The sequence below is a fragment of the Myotis brandtii genome, unplaced genomic scaffold (assembly GCF_000412655.1).
Source record: "Myotis brandtii unplaced genomic scaffold, ASM41265v1 scaffold476, whole genome shotgun sequence".
NCBI classification, from domain to species: domain Eukaryota; kingdom Metazoa; phylum Chordata; class Mammalia; order Chiroptera; family Vespertilionidae; genus Myotis; species Myotis brandtii.
In genome coordinates, this window is record NW_005368188.1 from 80,608 (window position 1) to 104,910 (window position 24,303).

Here is a 24,303-nt window from a genome sequence, read left to right on the forward strand (position 1 = left end):
CCAGCATTTTTTTTTTTTAGAGAGAATGAAAGGGAGGGGGAGAGACACAGAGAGAGAAACATCGATGTGAGAGAGACACATTGTGAGAGAGACTAGTTGACTCCCGCACGTGCCCCAACCAGGGCCAGGGGTTGAGTCTGCAACCTAGGTGCATGCCCTTGACCAGAATCAAACCCACAACTCTTCAGTCTGCAGGCCAATGCTCTAACTACTGAGCAAAACTGGCTAGGGCTCACCAGCTTTTTAAAAATATATATATATTTTTATTGATTTCAGAGAAAGAGAGGGAAAGAGAGATAGAAACATTAATGATGAGAGAGAATCATTGATCAGCTGCCTCCTGCACGCCCCGTACTGGGGATCAAGCCTGCAATCCAGGCATGTGCCCTTGACCAGAATCGAACCCGGGACCCTTCAGTCAGCAGGCTGATGCTTTATCCACTGAGCCAAACCAGCTAGGGCTCACCAGCTTTTTATGATAAAGTTAGGTCCCCTGGGGGCTAGTAAATGAAGAAAAGAGAAGTGACTTACTAATTGATCGGTGCCCTCCATGGGATTGAACCCAGAAAGCATCTTCACTTCCACAATGGCCATATTGGAAGAGCTGCGACTGCCCACATAACTGAGGGCAGAAAGAAGCAAGTGTGTGAGCCCATGATTTTCCCTCTCGGCATACTCTGTCCCCAATACACACACACACACACACACACACACACACACACACACACACAATCCCAACTCAGCTTCTATGATCCAGGTGCCCCCACCACAACTTCAGCCTTCCTCACCTTGTGCGGATAGTGAGAGTCAAGGATCGAGGTGAAGTTGGTTGATCACATCTAGCTTTTCCCATTTCCACACTAAGACTAAAGGTCTCCACATTTTTAGGAGGGAAAATATTGTATCTCAGCACTGTCTAGTATGAAGAAACAAGATATCCAAATTTGAGTTGAGAAGAACTTTAGATATTGCAGAGTTCAAACTATTTTCCTTACAAATAAGGTAGACAGATAGAGAGGGACTGTTCTACTGGAGGTGAAGATGCCCTCAGAGCCACCTTCCCAAGACACACTTGTTCTCACATGGATCACTGCTTACCTGCACATAGACACAGCCCTGGCCTGTGGCCTCCAAGGTGTACACCCCAGGGACATTGGGCAGAGTCTCTTGCTGGAATACCAACCGGTTGGCAGCCTGAACACTGAAAGTGCGCTGGAAATTCTCAGTGGACTTCACAGCCAGGTTGACTTCCTCAGATGGCACATAGGCAGTGGTGGCATATTTGGCCAGAGCTTGGAGAGCAACTACAGTATCCTGAGGAAAACAATCAAGCATACGCTTACCATTTTGTGAGGCATTGGAATTAACCTCAAACAACCCTATAACCTATACATCTGGTGGTGGTTTGCTAGTTTAGAAGATATATCTTCTATGTATCTAAGAACCACATTCACCTACACTGGAGAAGCTGACATAGAAATCGTAATATCTCACCTGTATATAAAATCTCAATTAAGTTATTATTGAATATCCATAAGTCACTAGGCTAATCTCATATATTCATATTCAGCAATCAAACCTAGCTTCAGAACAGGCTACTGTTAGAAGCAAGTGGATAACAGTATATATTTTGCAGTTTCCTTATTTGAGGAAGAAACAGCAGCAAGTTGATAGCCCTAGATAGTGCACATTTTTCAAAGTTATTTAACTATGTAATAATCTTCTATGGCACAATTGGAGAGAGAGTATTGGGAAATCCCTCTTTGCAGGCCAAGGCTTCTTAGCCATTATGCCATGTGACAATCCTCTTTTCTCATCTGGGAATAAGACAGATCATCTGTCACCAAGAGAACCTGGCATCATGTAGCTTGAACCTTTCCATTCTGAAAACATTTTCTCTTTATTTATATAAATTACAACTGCGAGGAGATGGGAGGCGAGGGAGAATCAAGTATTGTCCTCTCTTACTCTGTGTTATGAGAATTTCTACGTTCTCAACACTTAATACGATAGCTATTACTGAATAAAGGAACCCACTTCCTCCTGTCCCAAATGAAAAACAAGTCGTATTTAGACATTATACTGTCACATAAAAGAAGAAGACATGTCACCCTCCTGGGGAAGCTGTGAACAAGTCATACTTTTGCAGCTTGACAATTGACAAACAACTTTTTGTGAACTAGGACCAAGGAGGGCTTTATTGCTTGCACATGTGAAACAATTCAAGTAATGGGACCACACATCAGCTCAAAAACTGATGTGGGTGATACATGACTTCTTAGAATAGCCAAGGATTATAGTAAAAAATAATTCTGGCATACATCTGTCACTGAGAATTCTAAAGATCTGATGCACTTCTTTTTAAAATTATATATTGTAATTATTTAGGGCTCAACAAGAAGAAGGAAGTCTTTCCTGATCTTTGGCCAAGAACTTCCCTGAAATAAGGAGGCAGTGTACCATATAATATTTTAAAATTCCAATTAAATTATTACCATACTCAAGCTCAGTGCACTTAACATCTTTACCAGACACTCTACCTGCTAAAATCTGTTCATTCTTCCATGCATAATTTACATGTTATAACTTCAATGAAAATGGCCCTAATATCAAAAATAATATAATCTCTATGTGGACAAGAAATGTGTTTTCTTGTTTACTTTTGTATCTTCGGTAACCTGGACATGGTATGTTTTAATAACATTTGCAGAACAAATAAATTAATGATGACTCTCTTTGTGATCATCTGATCATTTTATGACATTATTTAAATTTATCATACCTTTTTCCCCAATTGCTACCCCACTAATTCAATTTCTCCTTACTCCTAATCTAAATAAATGAAATAATCTCCTGATCTCTTCAAATCCAGTATTTCCCACCTCTAAATCATCCCATACACCAAGTAACAGATTAATCTTTCTGAAACAAAGTTAAAAAATTTAATAGCTCCTCAGAATTAGGCAAAATCTTGAGTCTAATATGTAAGGCTCTTCATACCAGTAAGATGAACCTACCCTACCTTTCCAACCTAAGTCCCATTGTGTTTCAGCCAAATCAGTTTTCCCCAACAACCACTCTATACTTTTGCAAATCCCTCTTCCTTTCAATACTGCCTACCAAAAGTTTACATATCCTTTTAGATCTACCTCAAATGCAATTCCCCTGTGAAGATGTTTCTTATCCCTCAAGCTGATGAGAGCTCCTTCTCCTTTTTGAAATTCAATATTTGTACCTTTTGTATCTTTCTTATGTTATATAACCAGACCCTGCTTTGTAATATATAAACTTTCCCTAGCTTTCCTTCTAGGTCAGCGGTTCTCAACCTGTGGGTCGTGACCCCTTTGGGGGTCGAATGACCCTTTCCCAGGGGTCGCCTAAGACCATCGGAAAACACATATAGCATATCAGATATTTACATTATGATTCATAACAGTAGCAAAATTACAGTTATGAAGTAGCAACGAAAATAATTTTATGGTTGGGGGTCACCACAACATGAGGAACTGTATTAAAGGGTCGCAGCATTAGGAAGGTTGAGAACCACTGAATCTCAACCTTAGAATCTAGGTTGTAAACTTTTTAGACTACATCTTACTAGGAAATAGTAGAAAGAGGCATGCCCATAAAATCTTGCTTTTATGCTTACAGCCCCCATAATTGGCTTTCTGATTTAATATATAAATTTATCCATACTTATACATGTCCTCTTTACATATAAAATATGAATCTCATGATGCTTCATACTCTGCAAAGAAAGAGCATTAAATGCAGATAGTACTATTTATGACTCACAAGACCCAATTTATGACTCCTTCTATATATTTTTTAAATGCTTTTTCTCCCTCTCTATAGAATTATAAGTGCCTGGACCTAGAGGGCAAGAGCAATAGTTTTTCCTCCATCTCCACATGGGATCTAATCCTGCCTGATAAGTGGCAGTGGAGAGCAGGCTATTTACCTGAGTGGAAGAGAAGCCCCCATATGCATTACGTTGCTTGGCCAACCAAGCCACTATACCAGTGGCTTTGGCTATTTCCTTTTGAGTCAGATTGGCTTTGCTAAGCCAAGCCAGCAATACATATGCCGTAAGTTCCACATCTACTGCCTCAAGCTTAGACCAAGGACTGGCATCCGATGGCTGAGTAGGTTTTTGGCTCCAGTGAATGGACTCTCCTATGGGGAAAGAAGCATAATTAGGAAGGTCTTGGGAGGAAATGACTTTCCCATATTCACTTCGTAAATGCTACACCTTAAAGCAGATAAAATACCAACAAAAATTAATCCATGAGTTACAAAAAATTATTTCTCAAGATCTTCTGATTTACTGGCCCTAATATATATGCAGGTGTGTGTGTGTGTGTGCACTCACACATAATTCCCCAAAGTAAAGCTGGGAGCATCAGTAAATGCCTCTAGCAATTATATGAAAACAGCCCTATAAATTCTAATTCTAACAGAGATACATAGGTAGAAACTTCCTAAAAGAATCTTACGCGTTTGGGGCATGTTTTTGGCTAATAAAATTTTATTAATTTTCAGCATTTTTTTTTTACTTAATCAGAGTGATCTTACACCAAACAATTGTTTAATACCTACAACAGGGTAATGTTACAATGCCAGGAAGTTTTCTGACTAGCTCTGACCATCTATCTTCTCTTCCTGTTAAAAGTATAGCAATGCCTTTGAGGACTTACATGGGCTTTCCCACAAAACTCTCAACAATGATTTTATGACAATAACTTTTAATAAAATGAATCCTAGAATTGAATATATGTGGGACTCTGGAGACGAGGGGAAATTATAGATAACTCACAGCATATTTTCACAATTTCCATAAATTCTTAACATGGCCAACACACCTGAGATGATAGCCTGCTGCTCTAACTGTTCCAGAAGAATGTCTCTGATGTCCATCTCCCCAGCCAGAGAGAAAGTATAAGCTAGTAGGGCCTGTGTGTAGAGGTTGGTGGTGGAGGAGACAGAATTCCTGAGACACTGCAGTCCCTGACTCACCATTGGGTCCTAAAAAGTGAAAGTGAAGAACTGAATTTATAAGGCATTTCTTGTAAAATGGGAAGAGACGAGGAAATCATATCTTCTTTGAGTTTAAAAGGCTGAGTAGGGACAAAAAAAAAAGGTGAATTTATCTAGAAATAGGCGAGATAAGAAGACTATAAAGAAGAGGAGCCAGAGAAACGCACATCTGTGGTCTTTTTCATCTCCAGCAATGCAGCTGTGATATATGCCGTCAAGGAGATCTCATCGTCAACACCACCCTAAAGGGAAACAGGGAGACAGTAAGTCAGGGGGCAGCCGGCACATGCAAGAATTGTATATGTAATACCTTAATCAATAAAGAAAAAAAAATTTTTTTTAAGTGTCTACCTACCTGCCGCGGCCCCCTCCCCCCATCTAAATGGATGAATTATTTAAAAAAAAAAAAAAAAAAGCCCTGGCTGGTGTGGCTCAGTTGGTTGAGCGTTGTTCCATGCTCCAAAGGTCACCTGTTTGATTCCCAGTCAGGGCACATGCCTGGGTTATGGGCTTGATACCCAGTAGGGGGCATGCAGGAGGCAGCCCATCGACGTTTTGCTATCACATCGATGTTTTTTTCTCTCTCTCTCTAAAAATCAATAAAAATATCTTTGAAAAAAGAAGAAAACAAAAGCACTCCTTTCCACAGGCCGACTCCAGGACACACAATGAGGGAGAACTGGGCGGAGTTCAACCACTGCACAGCCTTAAACAGTAGCCTGTGGGAGGTAACAGGAGGTCTTCAGCTCTGAGTGGGTATTGAGGAAACCCAAGAAACAAAGAGAGATTAAAAAAAGAGGGGGGTGGTAAAAGGAGACTTCTTATTCTCGGATTCTTATGGAATCTGAGCCTCCTCAAATGGATGTCCCCTCAAGTAGCACAAAGCCCAGCCTCTTCTCCAGGGGAGAGGAAGTGACACCTTCCCTGTTTAACGTCTTTCACAGAAAGATTTAGCAAATTTTAAAAAATATTTCATCTAAATAATTATTCTCATTTTATAGATAAAAGGAAAAACACTTACAGAGGTATTTAAATAGCTTGTTCAAGGTTGCACAGCTAGTAAGCAGGACTGGGATTTGAATCCAGGGAGTTTAACTCTGGAGCTCCTATGCAAACCACTAAAATTGACTATACATATGATAGTCAACAGACGGGTAGCTCTAATCAGAAAGGAGGACAAAAACCTCTGAGATCTTGTTCAATTTCCGGCATGTACTACTCCCACGTATATGTCACACAGGGCATAAGAGAAGGAAGAGACTTGGGAAGTACAGATAACATTCAGCATAAGGAATACTAACAAATCTTATACTGAGATTTTTTTCAATGCTCAAGATTTTTAATCCAGGTCCTTCAACAGCACTATAAATAATTTCTTTAGGAAAATTCATGTAAATCTTTCTTTCATTGGCATGTTCTGAATTGAACAAGTTATCCTGCACATCAACACCTCCCCTGTGTTTGGGAGGGACAGACAATGGAGTAATGGGCAGGAGCAGTGTCTCTGGAGTCCAGTTGCTAGGTTCAAGTTAGTCCTACCACTCATTAGCATTCACCTTGAGCAATTTACTTAATCTCTGAACCTTAGTGTCTTCATCTGTAAAATGTGATTAATAGGGCATACCAGTACCTAGCTCAATGATTTGTTGTAAACATTAAAATATATCAAATAAATAAAGTACTTAAGAACAATGCCCCGCAGAGAGTAAAACCCCTTACAAATGACTGGGCTGCCTAATAGTGCCCACCAAAGCAAATCCCTTTGCTTCAGATTTAGAGATATAATAAAAGGCTCAGAGATCTTCTAGTCCACTGGTTATCAAACATTAGCAAGTATCAAAATAGTCATGCGGATGTAAAGTACAGCTTAGGAAACACAGTCAATAATATTGTAATGACTATATCCGGTGTTGGGTGGGTACAAGACTTATGGGGGGAAGAGTTATATAAATGTCTAACCACTGTGCTACACACCTGAGACTAATACATTGAAAAATAAAAAAAACATATTTTAAATAATAAAAATAATCAAACCTTGAGAAAAAAAAATTCCAACACTGTAGCAAGTATCAGAGTCATGAGGGCTTCTCAAAACACAAATTGCTGGCCCATACCCCCAGGGTTTCTCAGAGTAGCTCTGGGGCCAGGGCTGGAATTTGTATTTCAAACAAGTTCTTAGGTGATGCTGATGCTGTTGTTCTGGAACCATACTTTGAGAACCATGCTCTAGTTCATACTCTCATTTTATAGACACGGAAGCTGAGGCTCAGCCTGGTTAAGTATATTGACCAAGTCACCCAGAGACCAGACTGAGACCTGACAACACCAGCTCCCAGGACAGGGCTCTTCTGATTCAGCTCAGTCAGAGGTACAAGTACCTCCCAGAAACAGTGTGGGGGCAGGGCCTGGGCAGATCTGTACCTTCATAGCTGTGTGCATGAGCTTTCCCACATTGGCATAGCAGCCGCTGGGGAGCTGATTTCCCGCCATCCACTTGAGAGCATCCTGGATGTTCTTGTCATCAATGAAGATGAATTCCTGAGCTTGGCCAAAGCATTTGGTGACAAAGGCTGTCAGCCTATTGGGTAAAGAGGGAAGCATGGCATGAAGGGGGATTTCTAGGTGAGGGTGCCATAGTTCTATTGTTTATTATGGTGTATGGTTCCAGAGGGAAGTTGAGGAAATATAATGCCCTAGAAGGCCTGGAAAAGGGGGGCATTTTTAGGCATTAATGAGGACAAGAACTGGGGAGGCATAAGGTCAGGGAGAAGACCATACAAGTGGCTGAAATAAACAGAACGAAAGAGGTAGAGGATAGAGTGCAAGAAGGAATGGCATTAAGGGGACAGGTAGAGGAATAGTTCCATTCAGAAATTATGCTCCTAGGGTACAGAATCCTATATAATAAAAGGCTAATATGAAAATTGTCCCCTCCACCAGAGTTCAACCAGGAGTTTGACCAGGGAGCAGGGCTGGCCAGCCAACCACCGTGGCCCCTCCCCCGGCCAGCCCCTTCCCGAACAGCCCTCCCACCCCAATTGGGGGCGTGTCTGGCCAGCCAACCACCCACGGCCCTTCCCCCTGTCTGGCCCTGCCCTTGACCAGCCCTCCCACCCCAATCAGGGGTGCCCAATCAGCCCCAATCAGGGCGGGCCAGCCGGACCCCACCTGTACATGAATTCGTGCACCAGGCATCTGGTGAATTGATAATTGGGACATATTACCATGTGTTTCCATTTCCATCCTTCTCCCCAAAGGCACTGTATGAGCCATTGCTGTGTTTGTACATTAGCTCCTTCTGGTACCCTGGGAAGCCAGATATAGTTTTAGATCACAGTGACAACTCAAAAAACACCCCCTATGGCTTTCAAGGATGTAGGACATTTCAGCGGCTGAACTTCCCTGTATCTTATCAAGCTATCATCGGCCCTAGACAAGGTGACCAAGAAGAAATATTAAACCAACTCACCTATCTCCAGGAAACCTACTGCCCGGGACCTGATTTCCTTGGTCAGCAGCCCTGACTTCTCCAGGTACTGCAAGACATAGATGATGGGAGCAAACAACACCATGTTCTGCTCCCCACAGCCACTTGGCATCTGCACCAGATTGTCTAGGTTCTGCAGGGCTGTGCCCATAATGTCTCCTGGGATCCAAAGGAGAGAGAAAGAAGGTGGTGGTAGGAGAAAGAACCCATAAAAGTTATTATCATCCACTTAACATTATTATCTATCATTTAGTGAGTATCTACTCAGTGATCTTGGAGATTACAGTAAGTCAAACATGTCTCTACCTCATAATCAGAGGGGCTCATAATCAGAGGGGCAAAAAATTACAACACATTGCAATTATAAATCATTGTAAACAATATAGTAGTACAATATAGTAGTACAATGTAATATAGTAGTACAATGTAATATAGTAGTACAATATTGGGAATGTACAAGGTACTGTAGTATATGGAGGGGTACATAGGCCACCTGAGGGAGTTTTGGGCTTTAAAAAAAAAACATGTCACTGGAGATGTGAGTGATGTAACAAAACTGGCAATACTTAGACTCAATCTCTAAGTTCCTCCACTATATATATGTACACCACCCTCCAAATCACCATGTCCTTTCCAAATATACACAATCCTGATACTGCTTTCCAAGTTATATCTATTGACCACTCCGTATACTTCATAAGCCAGGAAGCCTGAACTAAATGACTCATGAACATCTATCTGCATTTCAGCCATGGAGTCCAATTCAAATGCATAAATATGTACTGACTGTCAACTATGTTGTAGGAAATATACTAGGAACAGAAATAAAAAAGACATGGCCCTGGTCCTCAAGGAGTTCACAATGCACTGTAGAAGACAGGCAGTGAGCTGTAATTCAATTATAGCATTGTGAGTGGTATCCCGGAGATATGAATCAAATACAGTCAAAATGGACAAATCTTAACCTGGAAGGGATCTTGAAAGGGAGTGAGAGTAAAGAAAGAACCTACCATTTTAGGGGTTTCTATTATAAGCTAGATATTATGCTGGGAACTTTGTATTTAATCTACACCAATCCTGAGAGATAGGTTATTATCACTGCCTTCCAGAGAGAAAAGAAGGATCGGAATTGTTCACTAACTTATTCAAGGTCACATGGCTGTTAAATGGCACAACTGAGATCCTAACTCAGTTTGATATGATTTTCCAAGATCATGCTTTTCTACTCACTCCCTCTCCTTGCCCAAAGGAGTGAAGTGTCCTGCCTATGTAAATATGGTTGAACCTTTCCCAAACTATACTCAACTAGACCAAGTGCTCATTTTTTAAATGGTTGCTGTAAACAGTTTGTCTCCCCTCCACCCAATTGATAGATCACCTAAACCTAAATACATATCAAGCTTCAAAGACCTTCAACTTCCTCCTGCCCAGATTCTTTTCTGTTTTTAACTAGGGTCTACGGCTGTCCAATCTAGCTGTACCTGGCCATATTCCCCACTATATAAAATAAGTTCTTCTTCCTTCATCACTTCTAATCCACCACACCTTCCTTCAGGTAGGTTCACATGCCCCACCCCACTCCACACCTTGGCAGCCTCCTTTCTTTTTTGAGCCAAGAATCTCTAACTGCTTACCCAGAACGGCAACATAAGCCTTGGTTGAATCAGGAACAACATCCACAGGGAGTTCCAGGGAGATGGATTCTGCAGCCACGTTTCCTGTGAGAGACAACAAAAAGGTGAAACAACAGAAGGTAGAAGGTGGAAATGGTGGGGTTCTCAAGCCCAGATCATAGAAAAACTTTTCATAAGAGTTTCCTGGATCCAGGGCTTTCTGTTGGATGGAGACAGATTTTTAAACCTAATCATAGTGAGCCTTGCTGAAAATATATTCCAAAGAGAGTCATGGTTGTGTTGTACATTTTCTCTTCCTCCTCCTGCCTCCCAGCTAATTGGCCTCTTTGAGGATGGCACTCCCTGGATGCTGTTATACCTTTTTGTCCTGTATATTCCTCCTTTTGCCTAAGAAAATCTCTTGCCTAAGGGAATCCTCACCACCAACCCCTCTCTGAGTTCACCCACCTTTGGGGCACAGCAATGAACTGTGTGTCTTCTCCACAAGAACTCCCTCAGGCTGACATAAAAAGAAACATAGATGAGTAAATACAATGAGGATGAATGTTAGGGCAGGTGGCACTGAAGATATAGGCAGGGGAAGGGAAATGGGGAGGAGAGGTCCTTCCTGTGCCCTCCGGGCTTCTATCAGAGCTGGAGCTACTCTTTGTAGCTCAGGAGGACTCCACTTCAACCCAGGGATGGGCATCTCAGTAAAATTCTTTCTGGGCAAGGACAAGAGCTAAGGACAAGTTTAGGAAACTTCTAAGAAGCAGAATTACATGGGGGTTCATGATAGGATAAAAAAAAGTAGCTAATGATAACTTTAGTGATTTTAATAGGAGAAACTAGCATTCATTGAGTGACTATGAAGTACCAGGCACTAATAAAGTGCATTAGGCTTTTTCATAGACCATTGATGTGGGTTAAGCAAATCATTAAAAGTAGAAAGGGACCAGGGAAGAAGAAAGGTGAGCTAACTGATTAGAGTTGGAATAAGGCTGCTGTGAGAGACTCACTGGTATGTTAGACACACACTGAACATCCCTGGGTTGGTGGCTGTCTGTCCCTCTGAAGCTAGGCCTGCAGAAAACGCACCTTGACCAGAACTGGTTTGATGAGTGTGTCGCTCCGGCCTTTTGCTGGAACAAACCCTTTCTGGCCCCCACAGAGTTCGTTGCTGTCCAGAATCTTAGTACTGATAGTAAAGTTTACATGACCTGAGAAGAAAGAAGGATAAAGAAAAGCATTATACCTATTGCCAGAGGTATCAATGAGGTCTCTTCCCCTCTAGACCAGTGCTCTTAAACCTAATGGCATACAAATCACCTGGGGATCTTGTTATGCTACCAACTTTGATTTAGTAGATCTGGAGTAGGGACCTGTATTCTACATTTCCAACAAGCTTCCAGGTGACATCAATGATGCTGGCGCAGTGTGGTAGGCAGACTCTAAGGGCCCCCAATGATCTGCGCATCCTCATATTTTTAAAAATATTTTTTTATTGATTTCAGAGATGCCTCTAAGGGCCCCCAATGATCTGTGCATCCTCATATTTTTTAAAATGTATTTTATTGATTTCAGAGATGAAGGGAGAGAGATAGAAACATCAAAGATGAGAGAGAGAGAGAGAGAGAGAGAGAGAGAGAGAGAGAGAGAGAATCATTGATCTGCTGCCTCCTGCACGCCCCTCCTGGGGGATTGAGCCCGCAACCCGGGCATGTGCCCTTGACCAAAATCGAACCTGGGACCCCTCATTCCACAAGTTGATGCTTTATCCACTGAGCCAAACCAGCTAGGGCTGTACATCCTCATATTTACACTGTTGTGTAATGCCCTCTCATTACATGTGAGCTGGATTTAGTGACTCACTTCTAATTCAGAAGACAGGGCAGAAGTAATGAGATTCCATTTCTGAGATTCCATTTTTAAAAAGACTGCAGCTTCTGTTTTGGGTGCACCCTTTCTCTTGAACCCCTTGCTCTGGAGAAAACCAGCTGTCATGTCATGAGGCACCCAGTAGACAGATTCATGTGATGAGAAGCTGGTGGAGACCACTAGCCAACAACTTAGGAGAGCACTGTACCCTTCAGTCTAGCAGCCTGTGAGGAACAGACTGGAATGAGCTTAGAAATGGATCACCTCCTAGTCAAGTCTTCAGATGAGAACACAGCCCTGACTGACAGCTTGACTGGCACTTCACAAGAGACCTTAAGCCACAGGCACCCAGCTAAGCTGCACCCAGATTACTGACCCACAGAAACCATGTAATAATGCTTGCTCTTTTAAGCCACAAAATTGTAGGGTGATTTGTTGAGCAGCAATAGATAACTAGTATTAGTTATTGGAAAACTATACTTTGAGTTGCAAGGATTTAATCCATGAGCAAAAGACATCTCCTAGAATTAGTGTGATGATTAAGTGACTTACCACATGTAGAGCAGTTGAATAGTGCCTGGTCCAGATTAGCAACATGACCATATATCCCTTGTCCTGGCATACATTTTTTTTGTAGCATAAATATTAAAAAGTTCCCCCTTTCACACTCAAAATAACCCAGTTTGGATAATTCTTTAGGTTATCTATCAAAGGGTACTTGCTTATTTATTTTTAACAGAGACATAGGAAGGAGGAAAAAAGAGGCTAGGAAAATGAAAAAAAAAAGGAAGGAAACAAAGCAAATGCAGTGGAGGAAAGGATGGCGTTCTCATCCTTCTCTTACCCAGTTTGATAGCTGTGATATTCCAGTGGTAGGTTTTCGCTTCATCAGCACAGAGACAGCTGGAAGCATGAGAATCTGTCCAGGATTCCACCTGGTACTCCTCTGATTTGGCCAGGTTTGTCTGAACCTGAAGAGGATGTTTAAGAGATAAAGGGTACAAGTAAAGGAGACAGAACACAGAGGCTTAGGAAAACATGGGGGCTGAGACACCGCCATCACATCTCTTTCCCAGGGAAAACTGGTATGCTTCCAATTTAGGAAAAACTTACAGTGGGGGCTGTGGTTCCTAGGCTGGTACCTGTTTCCTGTACCCCACATTCTTTTTTAAAAAATATATTTTTTATTGATTTCAGAGAGGAAGGAAGAGGGAGAGATAGAAACATCCATGATGAGAGAGAATCATGGATCGGCTGCCTCCTGCAAGTCCCCCACTGGGAATTGAGCCCACAACCCGGACATGTGCCCTTGACTGGAATCAAACCTGGGACCTTTCAGTTCGCAGGCTGACGCTCCATCCACTGAGCCAAACCGGTCTAGGGCTGTCCCCCCGATTCTTACCGTGATGCAATCCTTTAGATAATTGAAGATGGTGGCAGTAAGACGAAAGGATTCCCCACGAACTATTGAGTAAGGAAGAGTCAGATCTACAAAGAACGGCTTGAATGCAGTTAGTCCAACAGTGGGTGAAAGACCAAAGCCACTGGACTGGGAGGTACAAAAAGTCATGGCCTTCCACTCGGTGATGGTATCAGGAACAGTGAGGTGGATAGCCTCCTTCCCCGAGTTACTGTGAGAAAACAAGAACCCAGATGAGGCAGACAGTAAATGAAAGAGAGCATTTGAGAATTAAGTTACAAAGTCAGCTGAGAAGTGAATTTTCTGATGTTGTGCCTGGGTGGAAAAGCAAAGAGGCAACGGAATTGGGGGACCACGTGAATCTCAGAGTGTGAATCCTCAGGTGAATGAAGATGTACAAATATGGGAGAAGCGGGATGCCTGAGTATGTTGGAGGTGGTATGTGTGGGTGGACAAGTGTGTGCACAAATGTATCTGAAAGAGAGGCCACTGAGTCTATGAAGGTACATGTTCTTATGGCTTGTTGAAATGAGCACATAAGCAGTGAGCAAGAACTAAACTAATGCCAATATGTCCCTTTAAGATTTTGTGGATCTGAAGTGAGAATGCACTATCTGTACTGTGTAAATGTGAATTTCTTTTGAGTGATTGTATATAATTGTATAAGAATTCAGGAAAGAAATACATTCCCATATTCCCATTCAATTTTTCTTAGCTTTAGAGTTAGATTCATAAAAATTATTTTATCTTGAGTTTTCTGCTGAGTCCACACTGTATTATCTTGCTGTACCATTGAGGCATCACTTACCCAATAGGAAGCAGGTCCCAGAGCCACGTCTCTGGGAAGTACTGGCGAACCTGAGAATCCTCTGATGGAATTGATGGAGATGAGGACCCAAAACCAAGTGGAGTATTACGATCACTTTCTAAGGAGCCTAAGAATAGGGGAATGTTAGAAGACTTCTGTTGTGAGATAAAATTATCTGAAGGGACTACCAGTCACAAGGCCAGTGACAGACATGGACATTTGGCCAGGGAATGAATAGTAAGGCCTTCAGATTTCAAAAGCCCTCCCCAGACAGAGATATCCTTGGGAGACTGCCTACATCTATGACTCACAACCATTATTCTGAGGCTAGAGGCTCAGGATAAGGACCAGAGGCAAAGAGGAAGCTTTCAGAGCTCCACGATTCCAAACATCTCAGTGACGGCACAAGTCACAAAGGTAGCTTACTTCCACCAGTTACTCTACCATATTCTGGAGAATGGTGACTGCAATCAACTGGCTTCTTGACTTTGGCGTTGGACAGTATTTTCAGTCCCATGTTCTGATAGGCACAAAAGAGAGGAGAGAATAAAATGTTAAGTCCTCTCCCTTAATACAAGGGCCGCTGCCTAGGAATTGTACCCTCAAAGGGTTCAGCCAAGACATTTGTGTCCTATTAATGGTGAGACTGGTGATGATTACCCAATGCTTAGCCAAGATTGGTTCACTTCTGTTCCAGCCTAGGGTGAAAGGCTTTCAAGTAAACTTACTTCATTGTTAGATATGTTTCATGCTTCTTTCAAATATTAGTCAAAAATATTATTATTTGATTTAGACTCTGAACTTTCAGAGACCAGGGACCATGTTAGCTCAATCAATTCAACAAACATACATTGAGCATTATGAAGGATCAGGCATTAGAGAGATGCTTTAAAGATGAACAAGACATGGCTCCTGTCAGAGGCCTCCTGGTCAGACTTGAGCCATAGCATCCCAACTTCTGTTCATAAAATAGGTGCAATATTTTTTTTATCATAATAAAAAGACACTGCTGGTCTGCCTTTCCTCATTTTCCTTCTTGACTGATCCATGAAAATCAATCTTTGGGGACCACCAGTTGAGAAGACTAGGTGTTCAGCCTCTCATGGTGGTTCTCTTCCAATGAAACAGGGCAACTTTTTCAAGCATAAGAACTAAGAGAGGCTGCCTTACATATCAGGAGGTTTTTTTCAAGATTTTATCCCTGCCAGTGCACACATGATTCTCTCTGCTTTTTAAGATATGGACTTTCAGCCCGGCTGTTGTGGCTCGGTGGTTGAGGGTTGACCCATGAACCAGGAGGTTGTGGGTTCGATTCCCAGTCAGGGCACATGTCCAGGTTGTGGGCCTGATCCCCAGTAAGGGGTGTGCAGGAGGCAGCTGATCAATAATTGTCTATCATCATTGATGTTTCTATCCTTCTCTCCCTTTCCCTTCCTCTCTCTGAAATCAGTGAAAAAACAACATTTTTAAAAATATGGACTTTCCTTCCCCTCTCCCACTACCATTGTTTTATAAAAACAAAATAGATGAGACCATCTACCTGAAAAAACCTGAAAAGGTCCATGCCTCTAGAGAACCAATATCTTGGCATAACTGAACGCCTGCTCCACCGCTCTTCAGGCACGGGGACAACGAGGGGTTGAGGAAGGTCCGTTGGGCCAGACACTGGACATTCATCATATTCATCCACCTGATAGGGGTAGTAACCATACCAGAATGGGAACATCCCATAGACCTGAAATAAAGGGGGAAAAAGAAATAAAGTATTGACACAGTGTAATCAGTTGAGAAACTTCTCTCGGATTTTGGTGCCACAGCTCCCATATTATTTATCTTCATTACTCCAGAATTCTTCCTATATTATTTCATCATAACCTCTTCCTTTACTTTTTAAATTTTAACCTCTATCTCACCTTTTTCATAATCTGTCACACTTATCTTCTATTTCATTTTCTTCCTTTCTTTTTTATTTATTTTAGAAAGATAGGAAGAGAGAAATAGAATCACCAATGAGAGAGAAACATCCATTGGCTACCTCCTGCATGCCTCCTACTGGGGATTGACTGATCTCACAATCTGGGCATGTGCCCTGACTGGGAATTGAACCTGCAACCTCCTAGTTCATGGGTCATCACTCAACCACGGAGCCATACCAGCTGGGCTCATCTTCTTTCTTTATCTCTATGTCCATATTAACCATGCTCTTCTCTTCCCATCATTTCCACCTTTATTTTCATACCCGCTTTTCTACTACCTTACAGTGGTGCACTATTTTCCTAAGACTTTCTTTCCCACTCCCTGAAATCTATCCTCTATTCTAACAGAGCCAGATTGTCTTCCCCGTTAACTCCCTCTTCCCACCTTATTAGCCGACTACTCACAGAGTGGTTACTCAGCTCTCTCTCTGGCCTAAGTAGTAAGACACTCTCATCCACAGCTCGGATGGCACAAAGGGACCCTGGAGCTGCCTGCAGCTGTAGGTCCACATCTGATCCTGGAAGCTGCTGGGAAGGTGAGAAGCCAAGGGAAACCTGAAGAAGGACAAATATAACTTGGGAGTCAGGTAGGCCTGGAGAGGACAAGACAAAAATGTCACTTGGATCATCAGCTTTAACTATGGTATCCAGCCCACTCTTTCACTTTTATACTGATTTTCCTTTGTAAAGTCTAGCCCTTGAGAACCAGTGTCTTACGATAGAGTTGAGCAAAGTGAGCAGCACAGCAGAATGATATAGATGTTTAAAAGAAAGCATATGGAATAGCTATACTTAGAATAGCTATATATGTGATTCCCAACATGACTTTTTAAAAAGAAGCAGGAAAGAAATAACTTCAATGAAATATACTAAAGGTATAAATACAATATGACATCTTATCTTCTTATTTCCCAGCCCCTGCCTTAACTCAACCCTAGCATATACAAGATTTCTCTCTATTCCCAGATTTTTTTCTTCACCCTCCTCAACTGCCATTTTACCTTATTGTCAAAGCACATCTCTACTGAGAACTGAATTTTGTCAGCTATAACACCTCCACTGGGGAAAATCGCATAGACCACCAAAGAAGCACCAGGGGCAAGCCTGGAATTGATGGTCAGTGAGAGAGAGAAGGAGCCTTTCAGTCCTGAAAGAGAAGAGGACATACACAGGGATGAGAGTGTACTCACCTACCCATGACATTCAACCATATGTTTGCATTTCCCATTGGGCCAGCAGCAAGCCTTATGGTGCAAGTAACTTCTCATTTTCCTATTCTTCTATGGTTATTATTACTGTTCTGTTCTCATTGCTTCTATGGATAAGAACTGTTTCCTGGAAGTTTAAAATATTGTTTTCTCTTCCAAAAGAAGCATGGCCCTAGCCAGTTTGGCTCAGTGGATACAGCGTTGGCCTGTGGACCAAAGGGTCCCAGGTTCAATTCTGGTCAAGGGCATGTTCCTTGGTTGCGGGCTCCTCCCCAGCCTGGGTCCTGGTAGAAGCATGTGCAGGAGGCAACCAATCAATGTGTTTCTCTCACATTGTCTCTGTCTTTACCTCTCTCTCCCACTCTCCCTAAAAATTCAATGGAAAAATATTCTTGGGTGAGGACTAACAAACAAAACAAAACAAAACAAAACAAAACAAGCATGAACACTCACCTTTCTTTTTGGAGTTCATGTGTTTCTGCCCCTCCATCTCCAAACGTCCTTTCCCTATTAACTACGAAAGAGAAAAAAAATCATCAATAACATAAATGTTATGGGAGATGAATCTTGACCCTACTTCTGGAACATCCCTGCATCTCTCTGTAAGGAGAGTCTCCTTTCATAGTTCCAGAGCCTGACTCAATACTTGTTATTTTCCACCTAATCCTCCTTATTCTGTTGTGTCAGGATGATTGTTTTAGCTTAATGAAGCCATGGGGATGATAGAAGATACTAGGATGATTCAGTAGGGAGAAAGTCTCTCAGAGACTTTAAGGGGATGATAAGAGAATGAAGAGACTCTGTACCATCAAACCTGAGCTTTACAGGAATCTAATCCTCACTATCACCAAGATGACCAATAAAGCTACTTATCTTTATATATTTCTTTCAAGCTCCAAGTTGTGATTTTATTTCTCCAACAAGGTTATCAATGTTAATTTTAACCCTGTGTCATCTATTGTAAAATATTGGTCAGTAAAACACAGAATGAATTTTATTCTGAGTCCCATCCTCTTCTCACCCTCCCTCCCACCCACGTACCCAGTTCCCTTCCATCCCTGGCCAGCAACATTTTCTTGTTCATTCCTCATCTTATTTCCCCACACAGTTTCCCTGGGATCCTGCTCACAATCTCTTTATTCCTCATTTCCCCCTTCCTTTACACCTACACTAATCATATAAAATATATTTTTAAAATTGAGTTTTGCTTGTTCTTTCCATTTCTTTTAGTGTGGCTTTTAAATTTTTTGACATTACCTATGTCGCTTGCATTCTCTCTACTTGGATAGTCTATCCAATTTCTCCAGTTCACTCTCCCCATTCCCTTTCTTTCTTGACACATTTTCACCAACCCTCACTTCCCAGTCTCACATAGTAGGAGAAGGTGATTTCCTGGTCAGGGTTTGCATCAGCTGGATTAATGTCATACTCCACCAGCACTTCCTGGGGCTGCCCACATTGCAAGGTGCCATTTAGCCGGTTGATTCTGAGGAAGCTGTGTGTTGTATTGTAGAAGGGTTGCAGGTGCAGGTAGGCATCTTGATAGTATCGAGGCACCTGTTCTGGATTATATACTGAATCTTCCATTTGGAACCTGCCCTGAGAAAGAGAGGGAAAAGAAGCTCTTTTGGCATGTACCCTAACCATATTTAACCACAATCACTTGTTATGATTTTCAAATAGTTCTCTCTCAAATCTTCACTGTGTAAGAATGGCATGTAGATATTTCAGTATAAGTCCAGCCAAAGATATTTGAGGAATTCATAATAGGGGCTATGTGCAGCAGCATTTTATTATGTAGGAGAGAGAAACAAGGACTGAATTATAATTGTCAAGTAATGGGAAATACTTTTACAGATTGATGCCTAGGGAATAGGTAAGCATGAGTAAGATTATAGAGAAATTAAAGACTATATCCCAGGGACATAAAAATGAGATATAGAGGATAACAGGATTGAAAATAATTATTTCTAAGTAGAGTGATCAAGTGATAACTGAAAAAAATAGTTCTATTAGCCACAGACAAATAGCATATGTTTGCTTAAGTAGTGTAGCTAAATGATTGCATTAATGGCTTTAATTTTTCATCTCTCCTTGCATCAACATCATTTACTATGTAATATTACAGTGGGCCCCCAGGTGACTTGTTGGAAATAGATGTTAGCATATGCAAGATAAGCAGAGGCTTGAAAAAGCACTCGCATGTCCACTTTTGCTCTTGCACCTCATTGTTGACATGAGAATATACTTCGTGCTGCCTAACTTACTACCCCAGATGCACAAACAATACATGCTTTTTATTGTATAATGCTAAAATTTAAGGTTGTTTGTTAAGCAGCATTGTGTCAGTTGATAATTGGTACAAGTAGTCTACCTTATAAGTATCAAAATCTATAGTTCTCTTCTTTGCCATTTTTATGAGTAACTAGAGGCCCAGTGCATGAAATTCGTGCACAGGTAGGGTCCCTAGCAGCTGCCGGCTGGAGAGACTCTTCTGCCAGCCACCTGCCACTGCTGCTGCCGTTGCCACCGGCCCCACCCCCTGGTCGAACTCCTGGTTGAACTCCCAGTCGAGGGGACAATTTGCATATTAGGCTTTTATTATATAGGATCAGTAAGGGGACAGGAAGGGCCACCTGCCACTGCTGCTGCCGCTGCCACCGGCCCCGCCCCCTGGTCGAACTCCTGGTTGAACTCCCGGTTGAACTCCCAGTCGAGGGGACAATTTGCATATTAGGCTTTTATTATATAGGATCAGTAAGGGGACAGGAGGAAGAAGACAACTCTGGACCATTTTTACCTCCCTATTCTGATTTCAAATTAGAATATGGGAATAAGTTATAAGATGAATTAGTATAAAGAGCAATTTTGATCTGAAGAACCATTTATTTAATTAATATTAAAAGCAAACAGAAAGGAGAGACCAAGATGGCGGCATAGGTAAACACCGTCATTTATTTAATTAATATTAAAAGCAAACAGAAAAAGTTTTTGCCAAATGGGCAGCAGAATTGGCAAGTGATGGAATTACAAATGGGGTGGTAGAGGAAGAAAAGAAATAGAAACATTTTGAAGTTTTTCCTTCAGGAAGTCTTCCTTGCTGGGAAGCTGGCCCACTCCAGTGCTTACCTGCAGAGAAATGTCTGTCCCATTCCAATGAACCGTATCCAGCTTGAAGGAAGCGAGGCCATTGCTGTCAGTAACTAAGGTATGGTTGATGGTTGCATTTATGCCCAAAATCATCAGAAACACTTCATGATTCTTGAGAAGGGACCCATCATGGCCCTTAACTCTTATCTGAGGGGCAAAGGTCATGAGAGTTAGGTTTGGAGTAGATTCAAGTATGAGGTAAAGTGACGTGATAACAGAAACTCTTAAGAATACATTTCAGAAAAGAGTCCAGAAAAAGCTAAATGTATTCAAGGTTTGCAAACTAGGATCTACAAGGAATTGAGAAACAAACAGAAGCAGCTTAGCCTGGAGCAGAAGTATATTTGCCATGAAGCGTTAGGGCCCTTCATTAGCTACACAGGCTCTTCCTAAGGCTCTGTAGAATATTTTGCTTTTTTTTCTTTTTATTATTATTATTATTATTATTATTATTTGCTTTCTTTTTCTTAATCTTTACAACAATCGTATGGGATAGACACTATTATTGGGCATATTTTACAGATGATTTAACCTCTCCCACTCCCAAATTATATAACATTAGACTCTAAGAAAATATGGATCTGCTCTTGATCTAGAGAAAAGATGACTAAGGAATAAATGGATCTAAACATATACATTATTGTGTTGACCAATTGTTCTAGGAATGTAGAAGAATATGCTAGAGAGAGGGGTAGATTTTAGGTATTAGACAGAAGACATTAACAAAGAAAATTTTAAACTCTCTTTAAAAAATGCTTAAGGATCTATAAATGGCTTTCTATCAAGGAAAGTCTGATATTAACCTTGCCTAGATGCAGGAGCTCAGACTAGATGATTTCTCCAAATACCTTACAGCTCTAAAATTCAAATATTTGAATATTACAATATGAGCCCTTGGCATTAGGAAGGGCACTGAAGTCACATTAATATTCAAGATATATCTCATGTGAGATTAAGGGCAGCACAACATAAGGAGTTCAGAGTATATATTCTGAACGCAGGCTGCCTAGTTTTTATCATAGTTACTACTTACTAGTTATATAACCTTGGAAAAATCACTTAACCTCTCTTGCTTCAGTCTTCTTATCTGTAAAATGGGACCAATAATAGTGTTTATCCCATAGGAATGGTGTAAAGATTGAATAAGTGAATAGCCATAGAGCACTTAGAACAATGCTGGTAGTTTTATTTTGATATGTCTACAGAAAGGAGGCAGTAGTTAAGCATTTATTTTTGTCTGTGCAGAGACAGACTTCAACATACCTTCCCACTGAAGGGAAAATTGGGGTAATAATAATTATTGGTGTCTTCAAAGGTCATTGATCCTATTTGTGAAGAAATGTAGATTTCCTGAGTGCCATTGGCCTCCACGCCTGCAGAGGGAAACCAGATGTACATTAATTTAAATGCCTGAAATCCTCATTTTCATGTTTAATACAAAATCTCTGAAAGGATGGTGCCCCTGGAAGTATAAAGCTTAATATATTTCTAGCCAAAGATCCAAACCAACTCCTCCTCCCCAAATGTTTGGAGGAAATAGGTACTGGATGGCAGATTGGAATCTGGCATTTCCCTTCGTGAACCAGAAGTCACTCCCAAACACTAATGAAGGTAGGTCTTGAGTCCTCTGAGTAGGTGTATCCCTGAAACAGTCCCTTTCCTTTCTTTTTTCTTAATGAACCAAGAAGTATTCACTTACCTGTCCCTTCCTCCACCACAGTAGTCACAATATTGATGCTGTGTCTGTACATATAGCCAGTGAGGTTGAAGGTGGACATGTTCACAGAAGCTGAGAAGCATCCTGCTTTGTCCGTCTAATGAGTCAATTAGAGAGAGGGAGGGAGAAATAGAGGATGAATAATCTGATCCCAACTTCCATTTCATAATGTACCATAGAAGGAAATAATTTCTTATCTTCATGCTTTAGTTTCTCCATCCTTAAGATAGAAAAACTCTCCTATAACATAGAGTATACACCTACACATATATAATCATGAAATGACTTTGAAGCTACAAAATATGAGAAGATGAGAAGAGCCAACTATAGAATGGGAAAACTTTATCTCCCAAGGGTTTAAGTTCATTTCTTGATTACAAGGCAGATTCTAAAAGACTTTATCTATTTTGGATAAAACGACCCCTTTGCTCTTTGGAACTTGGATAACAATTGTGTGAAATGTTTTCTACTCTGGGCTTTTAGCACTTTTCTATATTGCTGCTTATTTACTCTTTATGACATGTAAATAAGGTGCCTTTTCTAAATACCATTTACTCACCTGTCCAGAGAGGTTCGTGCATTTGTCAGGTAGCTGTTTCCTTTCTGTCTCTCCAAACCAGTAATTATGTGCCTTTTGACACACTGATACTTGCACTGCCCCTAGCATAGGTTTTCCATAGGTGTACCTAAACCAGAGAAGCATTCGGAGTCAGAGTTAGGAAATTCCACTTGAGGGCCAACCTTCATCCCCCAAAACACCACTTTCCTTCTTTCCCACACTCCAACCTCTGCAAGTACTCTGGCATTCACTTCCCTGCTTTATTCAAAGCCGTAGAGTATTGCCATTACACAATAAGTACCACCCAAAGGACAGAATAGCGGCTTTCTTTTTCCTTACTCCCATTTCTCCATGAGATTCAACATTCCGTTCAGCACAAAGTAAATTCAAAATCCCTAATGCTGACCGAGTGAGCAGTGGGAAGTAAGAGCAGAAACACAATTAGAAAATGTGTTCTTGGAGAAGTCTTGACTCTAGACTACATAAAAAATCCCAAGTTTTAACCACCACCTCCATTTCTCCATAACACTCCTCAACATACTTCTCAATGTAGCTTTAATCTCCACCAGATCTAGAGTCGTATTCTTACCTACAACAAATTTTTACTAAGAAAGATTCCTCCATGGTTGATAACTGCCTGGGCTCGACCACTTCCACCTTGAACTTGGGCAGCACTGGAGAGAGTGGAAAAAAATGGAAACGGAATAGGAGAAGAACTTGACCATATAGGTAGTGAACAGTGGGGTACAAAAACAGTAATTAATTAATTGATTGATTAATTAAATAACTAACTAATTAATTAATTAATCAAGAGGGGGCTTTATTAAGGTGAAATACTCCTGAAGTTTATTAGCTGGTTTAGCACTGATTCAAAAATGAATAAACACCCCTCCCGATGGCAGGTTTTTACTTTACTATTGCTGATTTTGTAACCAGATTACATCCAACACTGTGAGCTCATCGTTCTCCCACCTACCATATTCTTCCACACTGAAGGTGCCAAAGGTCTTGCCCTCAGCCACTGCCACTGTGTAGGTGCCCAGCGTTGCCTCTGGTGCCAGTTGGAAGGATAGCTGCACAATGCCTTGCTCGGGCACCACTTCCAGCCACTGTGCAATCCTGTTGCTATTTGGATCCTGTGTCCATGGAAAAGAAACCTCTTGATGTACCTGTCTGTCTGGCTTCCACTTTGCACTGCAACAAGCGGGTACAGGATTCTCCCCATGGTCTCCCCATGTCCAAACTGCACCTGGCTTATTTATTATTCTCTTCATTACTGCATGAGATAGGCTCAGCCCCCATTTTGGAAGAAAAGGGTCCTTCAAATAATCAGACTGAGTCTTCTAAGGTGTTATGACCAGTTTCAGAAAGTGGGATTTAGGATGTGCTTTACAAAGAATGTTTACTCTATTCTTGGTTTCTATTAAGGGACAACGCTGAAGGGATTGAT

The 24,303-nt window shown here is 41.3% G+C and overlaps 1 protein-coding gene across 2 annotated transcripts in view; it reads right to left on the reverse strand.

Annotated features, from left to right (window-relative positions):
• A2ML1 (alpha-2-macroglobulin-like 1) overlaps positions 1 to 24,303 on the reverse strand; it is a 35,885-nt gene that overhangs the window by 3,786 nt on the left and 7,796 nt on the right. For both annotated transcript variants that reach the window (XM_014547512.1, XM_014547511.1), the window contains exons 6-32: positions 23,830 to 23,989; positions 23,443 to 23,527; positions 22,854 to 22,980; positions 22,277 to 22,391; positions 21,841 to 21,950; positions 20,557 to 20,724; positions 18,799 to 19,026; positions 17,881 to 17,941; positions 17,221 to 17,366; positions 16,625 to 16,774; positions 15,784 to 15,978; positions 14,670 to 14,763; positions 14,244 to 14,370; positions 13,418 to 13,646; positions 12,860 to 12,986; positions 11,236 to 11,357; positions 10,606 to 10,657; positions 10,159 to 10,242; positions 8,507 to 8,683; positions 8,262 to 8,343; positions 7,459 to 7,615; positions 5,205 to 5,279; positions 4,863 to 5,025; positions 3,962 to 4,176; positions 1,099 to 1,314; positions 789 to 916; positions 532 to 622 (exon numbers count right to left, since the gene is read on the reverse strand). In XM_014547512.1, the coding sequence (XP_014402998.1) occupies positions 532 to 622; positions 789 to 916; positions 1,099 to 1,314; positions 3,962 to 4,176; positions 4,863 to 5,025; positions 5,205 to 5,279; positions 7,459 to 7,615; positions 8,262 to 8,343; positions 8,507 to 8,683; positions 10,159 to 10,242; positions 10,606 to 10,657; positions 11,236 to 11,357; positions 12,860 to 12,986; positions 13,418 to 13,646; positions 14,244 to 14,370; positions 14,670 to 14,763; positions 15,784 to 15,978; positions 16,625 to 16,774; positions 17,221 to 17,366; positions 17,881 to 17,941; positions 18,799 to 19,026; positions 20,557 to 20,724; positions 21,841 to 21,950; positions 22,277 to 22,391; positions 22,854 to 22,980; positions 23,443 to 23,527; positions 23,830 to 23,989 (3,684 nt within the window). The remainder of the gene's footprint in view (positions 1 to 531; positions 623 to 788; positions 917 to 1,098; positions 1,315 to 3,961; positions 4,177 to 4,862; positions 5,026 to 5,204; positions 5,280 to 7,458; positions 7,616 to 8,261; positions 8,344 to 8,506; positions 8,684 to 10,158; positions 10,243 to 10,605; positions 10,658 to 11,235; positions 11,358 to 12,859; positions 12,987 to 13,417; positions 13,647 to 14,243; positions 14,371 to 14,669; positions 14,764 to 15,783; positions 15,979 to 16,624; positions 16,775 to 17,220; positions 17,367 to 17,880; positions 17,942 to 18,798; positions 19,027 to 20,556; positions 20,725 to 21,840; positions 21,951 to 22,276; positions 22,392 to 22,853; positions 22,981 to 23,442; positions 23,528 to 23,829; positions 23,990 to 24,303) is intronic.